Here is a 15,299-nt window from a genome sequence, read left to right as displayed (position 1 = left end):
TAGTTATTACTGATACTCACATTTTCTAGTTCGGACTTCATATATTGGCACTAATCATTGTTGTACTTCCTTCCAGTTTGGTAATATTATTACATTTTCATTTCTGTCTTGAGTTTATCATTCCAGTCTCCCCAGTGTCAATTTGTATTGTGTTCAGTTTGAGTTTTCTTGTCTCTGTATTTCGTCTGCTGGTCTTATTTTCTGTTTTACTTGGGTTAATCAGTTCCCATCCCTGCGACTGTCTTGATTGTTCTCATTTCCTCCCCAGCTGTCTCTACTTGCCTAATCTACCCTTTGTGTATAAATAGTCTTGTCTTTCCCTTATTCTTGGTCACAGGCTCTGCTGTGTTTCTCACTAGTGTGCCATGTCTGTGCTCCTTGTGGGTAGCTGGAATTTTTGTTTTTTGTATCAGCATAAAAAAAAAAATATGATTACTTTTTCTTTCTTTTTCCTTTTTTTAAAACCTGTTTTAGTCTCTATGCTCTTCACTCTGAAGGAGGCTTTATTATTCTTAATGCAAAATTTCACTTGGAGTCATTGTAGCTATAGGTGATCTAGACATCTAAGACAAACATAAACATTGTTACCAAAATTATTGTTATTATTTTAGAATATTGACATTTTAATCACTGTAATGTGAAATATTCTTTTTTAATCTTTCCCCTTTTCAACAAAATGTATGAATTGAATGTTTGAATGTCTGTCAAGTTTTCATTTTATGGGCAAGTTTACGATTGGTGGGAGGAATGCTGTGCATGAGTATCATGTCATATAAGTGACTACCTTACTTGATGATGACTGATGATTACTACCACTAAAGCAATCCATTGCATTACAGTTTTACCAGTGGACAAAAGTAACGTGGTAGAATTTGTTTGCAAAGAAACAAACACTCTGCCTTCTTGCACATGTTGGTTGGATATGCAGCTGGATAGTGTAGTGGTAAGACTACACACCTTTGGAGCGGGAGTTGTAAGTTGCAAGTGATTCCCATCCGGTATCCAGTAAGAGTCCTGGCTAGGCCCCCCATGCTAAAACCAAGCCCCAGAATGGCATGGCTACGTCCGCAGCCTGTCCGCAGCTTGGACACAAAGCATTTCACTACATGTACCCTGTATGACTGTGTATGTGACAAATTTGTTGGTTATAATTCATTAGTCCTATTTACTTCCTGAGTTTATTTACCCTTTGTTGCGACACAGTTTCCTGATACCAAGTCTCTCCAGGTACAGTCATCTCCAGTAATGTGTTAGAGCAGTAGTTCCCAAACTTTTTTTGCCAGGCCCCCCGTTTTTTTACAAGAAAAATGTTCGCGCCCCCCCACCACCTAACCCCCCCCGCACAAACACATCCTCCAAACACAAACACCCATATTTTGTTTACAAACTCCATTGCGGTTTATTTCACACCTCAAACATTTAGTAAACAATTAAGCAAATAGAAGTAAACGGCAATAAATTACAGGTAGTAATAAAATATACTACTAACTCTTTTACGCTACGTCCACACCTACACGGGTATTTTTGAAAACTCAGCTGTTTCTATGCCTTTGGGCTTTTCGTCAACACGTAAACGGCGTTGCGATTCACCGAAAACGGAGATTATTTAAAACTCCTTTTTTGCGTTTACGTGTGGACGAGGATTACAGTTCGTCACGCAACGACAAAGGTATGTGCCTCTTTTCACGTCACGCTGTGCGCCACGTTATTGTTTACATGAGATGAATTGCAGAATGGCAGATAGTCAGATTAACAGTATTTTGTCTCTATCTTCAGGTTTTACACGCTTACATATACACACGCAGTTACTGTCCCTCTATTTAGAAAGGCAGCGGCGTCACGGTGTGATTATTTTACGTGTAGTTGTTTTTTTTCCTGTGTAATAATATTCAACATTGCTATCAATACATTTTTCAAAAAATATCTCTCTGTGCAAAATGGGTTTAAACACATAAACAGCTGTGGGATACTGTTTGTCCGTGATTTGAACAGGGGGAACAAATTACGGCAGGATCAGCCTGATATTATTTGTATCCCACTGTAACTTTACTGCACAAAGAGCTAACATGTCCAAAATGTCAGGAGTAGTTAGTCATTACAAGAAGTGTTTGTGAACTAAAAATCAAGAATGTGGGATCCTGTTTGTCCGTGATTTGGAGAGCCCAGCGCTGCTCCCGACGCAGGGAAATTAATTCTGCAGGGGAGACCTACCTTGGCACTTGTGCAGGTGAAGCCAAAGGGAAGATATGCTTCACCATATTTTCCTGTCTTTGGCTTGGAAGGAGGTTGGTTTGGAAACATATTTGGCGATGCTTCATCTCCTGCTTTGCGTTTATGTGGGAGCCCCGTCAAAAACCTGTCCACAGTGTCCAAGCGCGCTTTTTTTTTTTTTTTTTTTTTTTTTTTTTTTTTCATACCGCGCCCCCTGCAATGGCTCTGTGCCCCCCCAGGGGCGGGCCCCACACTTTGGGAACCTCTGTGTTAGAGTGACAGCTTTAGCTTAAAACTAGCTTTGTGCAGTTTCTGAGCTGTAGCGTTGGCATCTTTGTCCCTCTCATCACAGCTCACAGTTGCTTCTTCAAAATGCTAAGAAGAGCATCTTAGCAGCAACAGAAAGTTAATATCACCCAACAGGGGATTGGATTGGCTGATTCCATTATTCAGCTTCATGTCAAGTAGTTGCAGGAAACAGAAACCTTAAAGGTGTCAGAGACTGAAAAAGAAGCTAAAAAGCTGTTTACTGAGTGCTAAACTTACAAAGTATGATAAAGTTTCTTTGACTAAAAAAGTAATCAGAGTAGAGCAGCACTTGTATCAAGTTCTGTTTGTGCTGTATCCCTCACATGCCTCAGGGAGTGTGTACAACAAGTACAAAGTGAGTGCAGCACATTCACTTTTTTTGGATAGAGAGGGGTAAGAGGCACAAGGCTCCTCCCTGAGAGTTTGTGAAAACATTCCAGCAAAGTGAGAGCGGTCAAATAATCGGAAACTCTCCGAGTGGCCTCTTACTCTTTCTATGCCTCTCACCTTTTTGCATGTGCAGCTGAAACTTATTCTTCTACCGCACGCCACATATGAGCGTTGATGGGTTGTTTGACACTCTGAGGACAACTCTGCAGAGGCAAACATCACCCCGAAGAATCCTCTAAAACTTGGAGAAAGAAAGAAACTCAGCTGTTCCATTGATCGGCTTACAATGAAGCTGCTGTTTGCCCTCCTCATTTCCACTGCCCGGACTTTCACTGGTGCCCAGTATTACTACCAGGGGCTGATGGATTATCTGGAGAACAGATTGTTGGCTATTGAGGTAAGAATCGACCCTCCTTTAAGTGACTTATGCTTTAAATGGCACATCAGATCTCTGTGTAGTCATAAAATCATCATAAACAACAGTTGATTGCCTCCTCCTCTTCTTTTGATTTGAATTTAATGCCTTTACTAATGCAAAGCAATTAATGCGATGTCTGCCCAGCTCATCAGCTCTACAGCAGCCTCCGGGGGGAACATCATTTGATGCATGCAGCCCTCTCCTCCTCTGTCCAACAATATTACATTTTCTTCAGGGTTTAAGACAGTGACACACCAGTAATGAGTACAAGCCCAACCTTTGTGGCTGTGGCATCAAACATCCCAACAGCCTAACCGAGAAATGTGTTCTTCAGAGGTAGAATGAAGCTGCAGTAAACAAAGAGCCTCGAGGAAAGAATCGAATTACCGAGTGTTCAACATTGTTTTTCTTTAAAGCGGCTCTCATAAGGCTACATGTTATATCAATGTCATGAAAGTTTGTGCAAGTCAAACACTTATGTTGACTTGAGGATTAAATGTCAGCTCACCTAAGGGAGTAATTTAAATAATTCCTTTATTCTTTCGGTTTACATTTACAGAGTCAAACTGTGTGGCTCCGTTGCAACAATGTCATCTTTAAAACTGTTATAAGCGTGAAATAAATTTTCTATTTTTAAGTTAAATCCCACTCCCAATCCCCCTGTGGTTTTCCTCCAGTCTCAGTTCCAATATACTGGCTCTTTTGCATTAATATGAACACAGCAACTCATCAGCAAGCTTTCATTGAACTTTCATTTCCATTTGTCCACAGGCTCACAGCATGTACAGGAGGAGGGAGGCAGGGGAGCCATCAGTTATTACATCTCAGTCTAAATAATTCACCTGTCACTCTCACTGTGTCAGTCATGTGCTGAGAAATACAGTGCTCCTTTCTGTTTAGTTTAGGCAATAATTGATTGAAACAGGGAAGTATTACCCTCCCACAGTGTTTATAAATGGAAACACGACTGAGTCACTCGGGCTGTAAATGCATTGTCCTTACTAATGTGAAAAATACTAATATACTAGTTTCTAAAGTTTACTTGCTTACATTCACCAGCCACTTTTTAGGCACACACACCTTGCCAGTACTTGATTGGACCCACGTTTGCCTTCAGAGCTGCTTTATGTCTGCATGACATAGATTCAGCAAAGTATGAAAGATTATTAGGCCCACAGTAAGAAAAAAAAGTATTATTGATCATAATTCTGTTTTGAGAAAAAAGTTGAAATGTAGAGATTACAGTGTTTTCAAGGTAAACTTCCACGGCCGCTCTGCCCTCTACAAAATGCCCTGTGTAGATGAGTCAGTGAAACAGACTGATCAGCCATCTATCCTGTCTTATCTATCCTCATACATCCTCTATATTACACGAGGGCGTAACCATCGCTATCCTTGCATCTGTCCATTACCAGCCATTTCCCACTCCTCCAAGTTTGCGTGTTTCTTTTCCTTCTGACCAGATGCAGCTTTCTGCACCATCGTTTCATCGTCCAGCTCATAAACACACCACACTGTGTTTATGAGCTGAAAGAAACAATTTCCTTGTTACTGTAACCAATTCTAAAGGGCGATTTTCACTAACTCATCTACACAAGGCATTTTATGGAGGGTATAGCAGGTATGCCTTGAGACCACTGTATTCTCCACTTTCAGACGTTTTTTCTCTAAATAGAATTTCCACTTTATACTCGAAGTGATTAATTGCATATTTCTTCTTAATGTGGCGCAAACACAAAGTGCTGGAAACATTCCTCTGAGAATTTAGTCCATATTGAAACGCTACTGACAGCTGTCCAGCACATCCCTGAGGCGTACTGTTGGACTGAGATCTGGTAACTGTGACTACGGAGGCCATTTGAGTACAGTGTACTTATTGTCATGTTCAAGAAACCACTTTGAGATTATTTGAGTTTGTGACATGGTGTGTTATCTTGCTGGAATGAGCCATCAGAGGATGGATACACTGTGGTCATGAAGGGATGGGGTGGTCAGCAACAATACTCGGGTAGGCTGTGGCATTTAAATAATTTGTATTAAGGGGTGTAAGTGTGCCAAGAAGATATCCTCCAGACCATTATCTATGCTTTCACATTGTTCATTCCACATTTGCAGCAGAACTTGAGACTCATCTGACAAGGCAACACTTTTCCAAGCTGCCATTCAATTTTTGGTGTCAGTTGCAGCTCAGTGTCGTCTTAATTCTTTCTTGCTTGGGGTTTGTTGTGGATGAACATTAGAACCAGGTATATAGCTCAACTCATTATTCATCTGTCAGCTTGCTGTCAGTTATAACTGTAGAAATGCACGGATGTTGTGATAAAGGAACCATTCATTCACTGGTATCTTCCAATATTTACAGTTTCAAGTGTGATGAATTTGATAGCTCACTGCTGGCAAGCCTTAGGTTTATGATTGTAAATAAGTATTCTACATAGAAATTTAATACTATCTGTTTAATTGTGCCTTTTATTGAGGCAGTGTTATTTAGTCCCATTTTAAGCTTAAAACAGTCAACATGCTAACTTTACTCATACCAAAGATGGACATTTAGGCTATAAACCTGAGACTTGCCTGAACTCAGTGGAGTGTTTCCAGTTTTGGTCTGTTTGCTGAACCACAATGAGAAATGTCATGCTGGTTGGATACATACTGGGCTTTTGTAGACTAATTAGGGTCACTGAAAAATGAAATTACATATACACACACTGTTTTCAAGTAACTAACCATTACAAAGCAACGTGGCAAATGGAGAAAAATAGAGCCAGATCTGCAGCAGCTAGAAAATCAAAATAAAGGTGGCACAGAGGACATGAGCCTGCAGACTGAATGTGGTCTGAACGGTCATTTTATTTTTATTCTTTCACTGATTTAACCCTTTGTGTTCATTATGTAACCAAAATAACAAAATAACACAGCATTTTAAAACCATACAACATGGTTACTTGTGTTTCCTTACAAAATCCAACCACTACTTCAATGGGAAAAATAATAAAAACAGCTAAGAGTTTAAGGTGAGTGACTAAATTATTTTAGAGATCTTGCCAGTCAAACCCATTATTGGGAGCAAAAATTACTTCTGCTAACTTTTCCTTCTTGTTCATGTCATTGCATTATAAAGACATAAATGTATTCTTTTTTGAAACGCAATCTATATTTTCCTGGCATTTATTTCCTGCAAGTTACTCTTCAAGAGATCTTTTAAGTTTTATCTTGTGAAAAACTTCCACAACTTCAAATCAAATTGCAAGATATTTTACTTTCAAAGCCAAAATCTCTTCCTCCTACATCTCTTCTATAGATGCAGTTGTGTGTCCAATTTGCATTCAATCTGCAGCAGGTTGCATCCACACACAATAAAAAAACTCCACCAAAATAAATCACAAAATGACAATGCTATATACTTCAGAAAACAATAGGCCAGAAAAAATGTTTTACTGATTAAGTTCTAATTGAATGTTATTATTCAGTTTAAATTGAATTAACTGCACAGCCCTACAAAACACTGGAAGAAAACTGCATAAAGTGATTTGCAAATGAAACCCACAGATCTCTTCCACCTTGCTTTTATTCTGAAGGTATTTACTTAAACTTCCACTCCATAACAGCACAGAGAGTTTGTTATCAAACCTGTCCAAATGTAGACTGGTTTTCAAAGGGCACCAAGGCAGAATTGGCTCTAACAATACAGTCCTGGACACAGATACTGTGTTGGTGTAAAATAAGTAACAGTAGCACTCAAAATAACTGGGATTAATTTTCTAGATGAAATGAATGTTTGCAAAGATACTATAAAGATGGACAACATCAAAGCTTCCTGGAATTAAAACCAAAACATCAAGGAAATTTACTCCACAGAGTGACTCTGGTCATCAAACAGACTCAAAATTTCCATCAGCAGCAGAAGATGGAGAGGATACATTGTTTATACTGTTTGCATGGCAGGAATTTTATTTTGTATCAAACTGATGACCTCAGCATTTGCTACAGTGTAAACACAGTTTTTTTTCCTTGTCATCTGGTTTGAATAAAAAAGAGAAAAACAAACACATTTTCCAGTACATTTTAACACTTGTGTTGCTTTCTGCACATCTCACAGGACCGCATGCAGCTGTGGCATGAGCAATCCCATCGGTACCACACAGAGATGAAGGATTTCAAAAAGCTGACTGCCGAAGCCATGGATGGACTAAAGAATCACCACAGCATGCTCTTCAAAGACTTGGAAGGAGCAGCTGCTCGAGTGGACCGAGTGGAACAAGAGATGGACTACGTGGAAACCCAGATGTCCCCTCGGGCCTGTACGAACAGGGCAGATAAGGTAGTGGAGCAGGATGCCTGGGAGCTGGAGGAAAGCAGAGGTGAGGAAGAGGAAGAAGAAGAGTGGGAGGAGCTGCAGTCTAGAGTCTCTGGTGAGCTATGCATCTCAGCAAAAATGTCCTCTTCAGGTGTTTGATCTTTTATTTTAATTCACAGTGAAGGAATGACACAGTCAGATCCTTTGGGATGTATATATTTAGAGCTACACATCTACAGGACCGGGCTCCACATCATTCCTTCTGCAGAGAGAGTCTCGGAAGAGCCATGCCTCTGGAAAATGGGAAACAAACACGGCACTGTTACAAGTCATTTAGCAGAGTGCTTTGAGTCACTGTGCAGTCATGTTTTCCAGTAGAATTCTGGCTTTATGCAACTCATTTATTTCCGCAGAGCTACTCCCCTGTTTGCACTGTTTGAGCGCAGCGTTTGTCATTATAATCATCACGTCCCAAGGCGAACTGCTGCTAACGGTGCTGCAATACAACTCCTGCACTGAGTCATTAACTCAGGTAATACTAGCCTGGTTAAAACATGATGTAAAAAGTTGTGAAATCAGTTTTTAATTCCTACTCCATGTTGGCAGATTTAAGTGAATGTGGCACATTAAGCTGGAGATGTATAATTTTTGCACTTAAATGGTTCCAAAAACTAAAATCCCCCAATGAGAGATCATTAAATTGCTTTGGTGCCATTTACTCTCCTTGCAAGGCAAATGAAAAAAATATTGATTTCTTTATTTTACTGGGTGACTTCACAAGCCAGTCAATAACACATTAATTCAAGGATTAGGCTGTAATATCATAAACCCTTTGCTTAGGCTCATAATGATGGTCATACACAGTATTCTCAAAATTAAAATAAAGTCTATGATGGCACAACAGCCTGCTCTATTAGCTTTTGTGTGCAATCTATTCATGGAGGGAAGGACAGAAAGTGGCCTGAGGTCAGTGACATTATTCTCATGTTCGCCGGAATGATCTCTGCACACAGTTCTCCATTGTGAATGTCTGTGAAGTGACCCAGAATGAACTTTACTGCATTGTAGAGACCCGGTTCAGCTTCTGCAAGCACAATGCTGGCACACATGCCATTGGGGCTTCCGTTTTGTGTATATTTTGGCAAAAGAACGATATTAGTCTTCTTTCTCTTCATGCTGCCCTTGTGCTGCACTCATATGAGTCTGAGTCCAATTCCCCGACTGGTTTGAATTTGCCTTTAATTTAGAGAGCCAGATAGATATAACCACAGGCTGCTGGATGAAAGGCTGCAAATACACATTTCAGTTGAAGAGTTGCACTTTACTGAAACATGTTAGTGAAACTAAATGGGGGAAAAAATATGTTTAAATTATGTTTTTATTAATTCCACTGTTTTTTTAAGCATTTCTATATCTTTATACAATTCTGTAATGTCTGTTTTGACATGAGGTTTAGAATATGGGTGCAACTCTTTCCGGCTGTTTTCCAGTTTGGTCTGTTTTTTCCCTTTAACAGATAATCAATCACATGGATTACAGTAAGAAAAGCAATAAGGCAGGGCTCCACACAGCAAATGGCACATTAATGAGGGTCGAATAAAAAAATAACTCAAACTTACAGCCATCAGCTCACTTGTGAAACAAATGGACTAAGCGAACTTGTGATTTTCACGTTACAGTCTCAGTGTTTCTTGGAGCAACTGAACAAAAGAAATCCCGCCGCCAGCTAGTGTTCTGGTGGCAGACAACGCAGACACGCCATGTAAAAGTATAAACAGTCTATGTTGTAGGATCTGCATAGATTCATGTATAAGGCTAAGTAATCTCTTATAATCGGTCTATGCTGTTAACAGAGTAACAGTGACAATAATGTTGTTGTCACAGGTGTAATTTATGGAGGAGTTATTGCTGCCTCCTTAGTTTACAGCTGTAGTTATTTTGTTATTGCTTTTGCTAATATTATTTGTTGTTGTTTTTTTTAATTAAACTATTAGAGGGTATTTTTTCTTTGGTAGTAAAATTGTAGAGGAACAGTATGATGGGCACTGCCGTAAAGGTTATTATATGTTATATTTTGTATTAAGTACTATTTATCTGAAATGATATTTCAGATAACCTGAGACAGTTACAGCTTATCATATAAACATTTCAGGTTTCCGGGATTTTCAAATAAGAGGTTTGTTGTTGCTTTTTCCTTCCTTCACATATTACTAGAGGGAATGTTTTGGGTTTGTTGGGCAGGTCTGGGATATTTACTGGAAATGGAAATGACCTGCAGCACTAACAAAAATAATGTCTGGTATTATTAACTGACTGGCAAATATGATCTGCAACTGGAGCAGCTGACTAAATGGATGTACTGGTCAGTTAAAAATATATGTACATCATTTAAAGTATATGCAGTATATGACTAGTATATGAATTTAAAATAAGTGAACATAACCAGTGGCTCTTTCCATTTCACCAATATCCTCTTCTGTGTGTTTTTTCTCTCGCTGCAGACTGTGTGGAAATAATTTCTGGCATCCGATCAGTGAAAATCATGAAGCGAGTGGGCAGTCCCAAGGGCATGTGGACCAGAGACCCGAGATCCTCCAAGGTTTACATTTTTAATGGCACATCAGGAAACACCATCTACCAATTCAAATCTTTACTTGACTTTTCACGCTCCCTGGGAGTCACAGGCAGCAGAAGCATCAGGCTTCCCTCTGAATGGAGCGGCCCTGGTAGCGCTGTTTACAATGGCTATTTGTATTACATAAAGCAGGAGGCTGAAGCAGATATGCAGGTGGTTAAATATGACCTTCTGAGTGGCTCAGTGACAGAAACTGCCATGTTCCCTGTGGAGGGCCGTGCCACTGTTTACAACCTCAATCCAGAGACTGTTGCAGACCTTGCAGCAGATGATGGGGGTCTCTGGCTCTTGTATGCCCCCAGTGACAGTGAACCAACCATCAGCCTAGCAAAGATGGACGCTGCCACTCTTGATATAGAGCAAATCTGGGACACTCGATGCCCGCGGGAAAATGCAGAGGCGGCTTTTGTAGTGTGCGGGACTGTCTATGTCGTTTACAACACCCGTCTGGCCAGTCGCTCGCGGGTTCAGTGTGTCTTTGACGTCAACGACATGGTGCTCAGTGAAGAGGCTCCACTCATCTACTTCCCCAGGAGGTACGGGGCCCACGCTAGTCTGAAATACAACCCTGAGGAGAAGCAGCTTTACGGCTGGGATGACGGCTACCAAATTATTTATAGACTGACCATGAAGAGGAAACTCCTGGCTTGACAGCAGAGAAGTGGTGTCATATTTTCAAAGACATATAAAAAAAAATAGGAACAGGGAATTTATATAGCCTATCCACCTTTTCCCTATTCATGTGATACTTTGTTTCTGCAATAGTTAAACCACATAACATCCCTTTCTTCTCAGAACTTTAAGGGTTTTTTTTTTTTTTTAAATTATGGTTAAACATAGCCTTTTGTACACCTTGACTAGACAGCTAAGATTTGCATAAATTTTGGAAGTTTGATTTTTCTCATTTCTAAAGTGTGTTTTTATATAAATATGAATGTTTTCACAGAAAATAAATGATAAGATGACATGCTAATTGCTGACCTTTGGCTGTGGTTTCACATTTTAACTTAAAGGAAGGTTATCTGAACAATTAAAGAGTGCACCTTTGAAGTAAACGGAACAAAAACTTCTGTCTCCACCAAGTGAACCTATTCCTCTTATAAGTGTGGTGTCTGGTCTTAGTATCAAGTCAACAACTTAGAATTTCTCACTGTCTTCGAGATGCGTTGGAAATGACTGTGTGAATTTCTGCAAAAATAAAATAAAAGGAGGTCCAATGTAACCTCTACCAGGCAAAGCTGACACATTTTAAGGAATCCACACAACTGGAATTTTTCGTTTTTGTCATATTTCTGTTTGCATAAAATCTAAGCTGAGACGTGTAATACCTTCAGTGTGTCCTGGGTGTATTCTGGGGGCTCATGCCTGGAACAACTTATTTAGGAGTTGCCCAGGAGGCATCCCACCCAGTCAGATACCAAAACCGCCTCAGCTTCACAGAGATGATTCATATCATGAAGAAAATCATCTGCCATTTCCAGTTTAATAAAACACACAGATTAAGCAAGCGCAGGCTTCACAATCTTTGTCAGGGTAATGAGAAACTAGTTCATCAGTTGTTTTGCTAATACACACCTTAATCTTCATCGATATATTTAATCCCCAATCTATGTCATACAGTGCTGAAGACTTAATTCAACTTGGATTTCTTTAAATTCTTCTATTGTCATCCCCTTTTTTTTCTGAGCTCAATGCTTTACTTTTGATTTTAATATTTTAATCAAATTGGCTATTAACACATAGTTTTATGTGCAGTGAGGTAATACTGTTATTTGATTGTAAAAAAAATTCCTCCGTCACTGGTCATTGCCAATTCGTGGTAAATATGATGATCACTGGATTAATTTATTACACGTCCTCACCAGAAAAATGAAGATGTCCAGCAAGATGCAGGAGACTGTCAACATACATAAAAGAATAATAGATGCGCAGCATAAATCAGTAAGACTCTAATCTTGTCATTTTGCATTAAACAGTAGAACATTGAGGGGGTTTTTTTAATTTTGTTTTTTTGGTGTAGGGGGAGTCATGTTGTCTGTGCGCCTTTCTGTTACCAGTTTTTTAATAAAATTAGAAGTTCTTAGGTAGCCCATTCTTCTGTTTGTGATGTTTACTGGTGGCTGGAAAGCAGCTAATATGTGAATTAATATCTGGTGGTAATTTTGACTTACACCCAACCAGAAATAAAAAGTGTAAGACAGGCAGTAGTGTTATAATCTGTCTGATTTTCAGAAATACAATCTAATGCTGATGTCATTCATTGCTGAACTGAACCATTTTATTTGCTTGGGGGACTGAAAAGTTAAGACGAATTCAAGCGCCAGCTAATCAAACATAGTTTTTCTTTAAATGCCCCAGTGCTGCCAGCAGCCAATCAAAACCCATTATGTAATTATCCAGAGAGTGGGATAATTGCTTATACAGTCTAACATCTCAATAAAGGGGAAGTTGATTATTGTATCTTCCAATCACCCTATTTTACATGAAAAGGGTTTGCTCATGCTAACTGATAATGGAAGCTCAGTTAGGTGAGCTGTGAGTGTTTCGTAGTTGTTGCTACGATGATCATGTGAGCAAAGATGCTCCCCAGAGCTCACGTGCTGAAACAACATGTATGCATGAATCTTCAGTCCTCCAGAACAGCGTTTTAAGTCAAGCTACCTTTGGTATGTCCCTTTTTTTAAGTAGGTCATTCTGCATATTTGTTTTGGCAGATGTCGGATTACACACGACACATCCCCCAAAGGTCTCCTGGGATCAAACCAAAGATCTTTTGCTCTTGAAGTGAATGCACCATGCAGCCACTACTGAACCACACTTTAAGTAACAATGATAAACTAATATGGTTATGTTTTTAGACTTCCGACATCAGCTTAGTCTATCAGTAACAGTTCTCATGAAAATGCTAGAGAACACCTCTGAGGGTGATCTGAAGAAGTGGCCTGTAACAAACTCGCAATAACAAATTCAGTTAGTGAAGCGTGAAGAGGTTATTATTTCTCTGCTCTGTTTCTGCTCTTAGAAAAATAGCATTGTGTTGTGGATTCTTGAATAATACGTGCTCAACTGTTGCAATGTGGAGTGCTAATAAGCAGAACACTTCCTTTATAACAAAAGAAAAATCAATGAAGTAACCAAACATGCTGGTGGACATTATTGGAGGCCTTTTCTTGAGGTCACCTTCCCACTACTTGGTGAAAACCTGATTATATTGACCCCTTATTACTCATTTTTTACACTCTCACAGACACGAATCTGTGAGGCTCATTATTCCTGCAATGCAACATGGATAACAGTCTCCCAAATTCACATAAAGGAAATACAGTATATACAGAGCTTAGCTACTATTTTAAATATAAAATGACACAAAACAAACAAAACCATGAAAATGCCATTCAGTTTAGTAGAGCCTGTCAAGTCCTAACTGCTGTGTGCTGTGTGTGTGTGTCCACCCCTCATTTAATTCGACCATTTGATTCAGTCGGAATCCCATTTCCTCCGTGCTCAGTCCTGCTTGTTAAGCCGCTGGCTGTGTTGTCATTATATGGTGTGTTTGCCAGAAAATTCTCAGCACAGAGCCTATTTTGCAGAAGTCTTTTAATCAAAGAAATGAAAATCATGTCACAGAACTGATAACACATCACGCCCCATGGGAGAAAAAAAACAACAAGCAATTTTCTGATGTGGATTTTCAGACTTGTTAAGACAAAAAGAACGCGGTGGAAATGATCTAAATTCTAAAAGGAACCCATAATAGACATTTGTCTGAACTAACATTTTCTCAAACATTTCTATTATTACAAATACAAAATGCCCGATAAAAAAATTGGAAATTCAGTGCTATCGTAACAGTTGGAAGGGATGTGAGATCATTTCAAGAAACATTACAATATTAGGCAAAGCCAGAAGGTCTTTAAACAGTCCATAAACTGAGGCAATTGATTTAACAGATTTTATCTACTATGAAAACACACCACATTGTTAGACCATCATAAAGCACGTTTTATAAAAGAACAGAAACTACATTATAATATTTCAACACATGTTTCAGATTTTACATTTAAATAAGATATTAGAAATCGATGAATATTGGTGTTAGTCTACAGAGGAATTTCACCATTGAAAACTGCGTGGATGAGAGCAAATTTCAGACATCTGTGAAAGGGGTGTAGATGCTATGATGGATTACGCCAAGCACAAACAATAATGCACTGACTCACTCTCATGGTAACAAGTGCCAATTAGAGAAATGCCACTGCTCTATAGATACTGACCTGTCCACCCATCAGCTGCCCCCGCTTTGTCATCCCAGCCTCTTACGGAAATACAGCAGTATTAAACTGCTCTCTCTGGGTAAACTTCCCATGAAGGAAATGACTAAAACAGGCCCTACTCGGTCTGCTGAATCCATCTGCTCATGTCTTGATATCCGGACCCAACTTTTCAATGACATTTTCACAGACTCTGTGATAAACAGCATGTTCATTGTGCAGCAGCCTGCAACTGAGTTTAAGTATTCCTTTCCCAGAGATGTCTAGACGGTTGTGTGCCGTTGCCAAGAACATTGTTAAATATGAGATTAAATTTGCTGTAGGCTGATGTTATAATGCAAAATTACTATTTAATAAATGGTCCTCATGTCAGAAAAAAAAATTATCTGTACAAGCCCTACCAAATATAATCTTTAAATGTTGTCTGTCAGCCTCCCTGCTTAACATTTACTCTGCATATTATCATGTCTGGGCTAAATGTCCTGATTTTAACTCCAGAAAATTATGAAATAAATTTTTATTCTTGTTACAAAGGTAAAAAAAAAATCCTAATTATACAATATTAGTATAGTTTTAGTTAAACTTTGTTTTTGTTTACAAAGAGTTGTGTATGAGCATGCAACAGGGAGGTAGAAAACCACAGAATATCTTTATTAACAAAGGTAACTTGTAGTAATATAAAATAAGAATATGGTTGCCAGAAAAAACAGTAAATTAGGTGACTTTTTTTCACAAGTTTTGCTGGATAGCTAGCGCTCATAACCAGAG

The 15,299-nt window shown here is 39.1% G+C and overlaps 1 protein-coding gene across 1 annotated transcript; it reads left to right on the top strand.

Moving 5' to 3' along the window:
- Window positions 1-2,874: 2,874 nt before the first annotated feature.
- Window positions 2,875-12,347, top strand: olfml3a (olfactomedin-like 3a). The gene is made up of 3 exons (XM_031741915.2): window positions 2,875-3,307; window positions 7,428-7,740; window positions 10,127-12,347. The coding sequence occupies exons 1-3, from the start codon at window positions 3,197-3,199 to the stop codon at window positions 10,909-10,911; spliced, it is 1,209 nt and encodes a 402-aa protein (XP_031597775.1). The 5' UTR covers window positions 2,875-3,196; the 3' UTR covers window positions 10,912-12,347.
- The last annotated feature ends 2,952 nt before the right edge of the window (window positions 12,348-15,299 follow it).

The sequence above is a fragment of the Oreochromis aureus genome, linkage group 20 (assembly GCF_013358895.1).
Source record: "Oreochromis aureus strain Israel breed Guangdong linkage group 20, ZZ_aureus, whole genome shotgun sequence".
NCBI classification, from domain to species: domain Eukaryota; kingdom Metazoa; phylum Chordata; class Actinopteri; order Cichliformes; family Cichlidae; genus Oreochromis; species Oreochromis aureus.
Note: the sequence above shows the minus strand (reverse complement) of the source record. Positions and strands in the feature narration are given on the sequence as shown.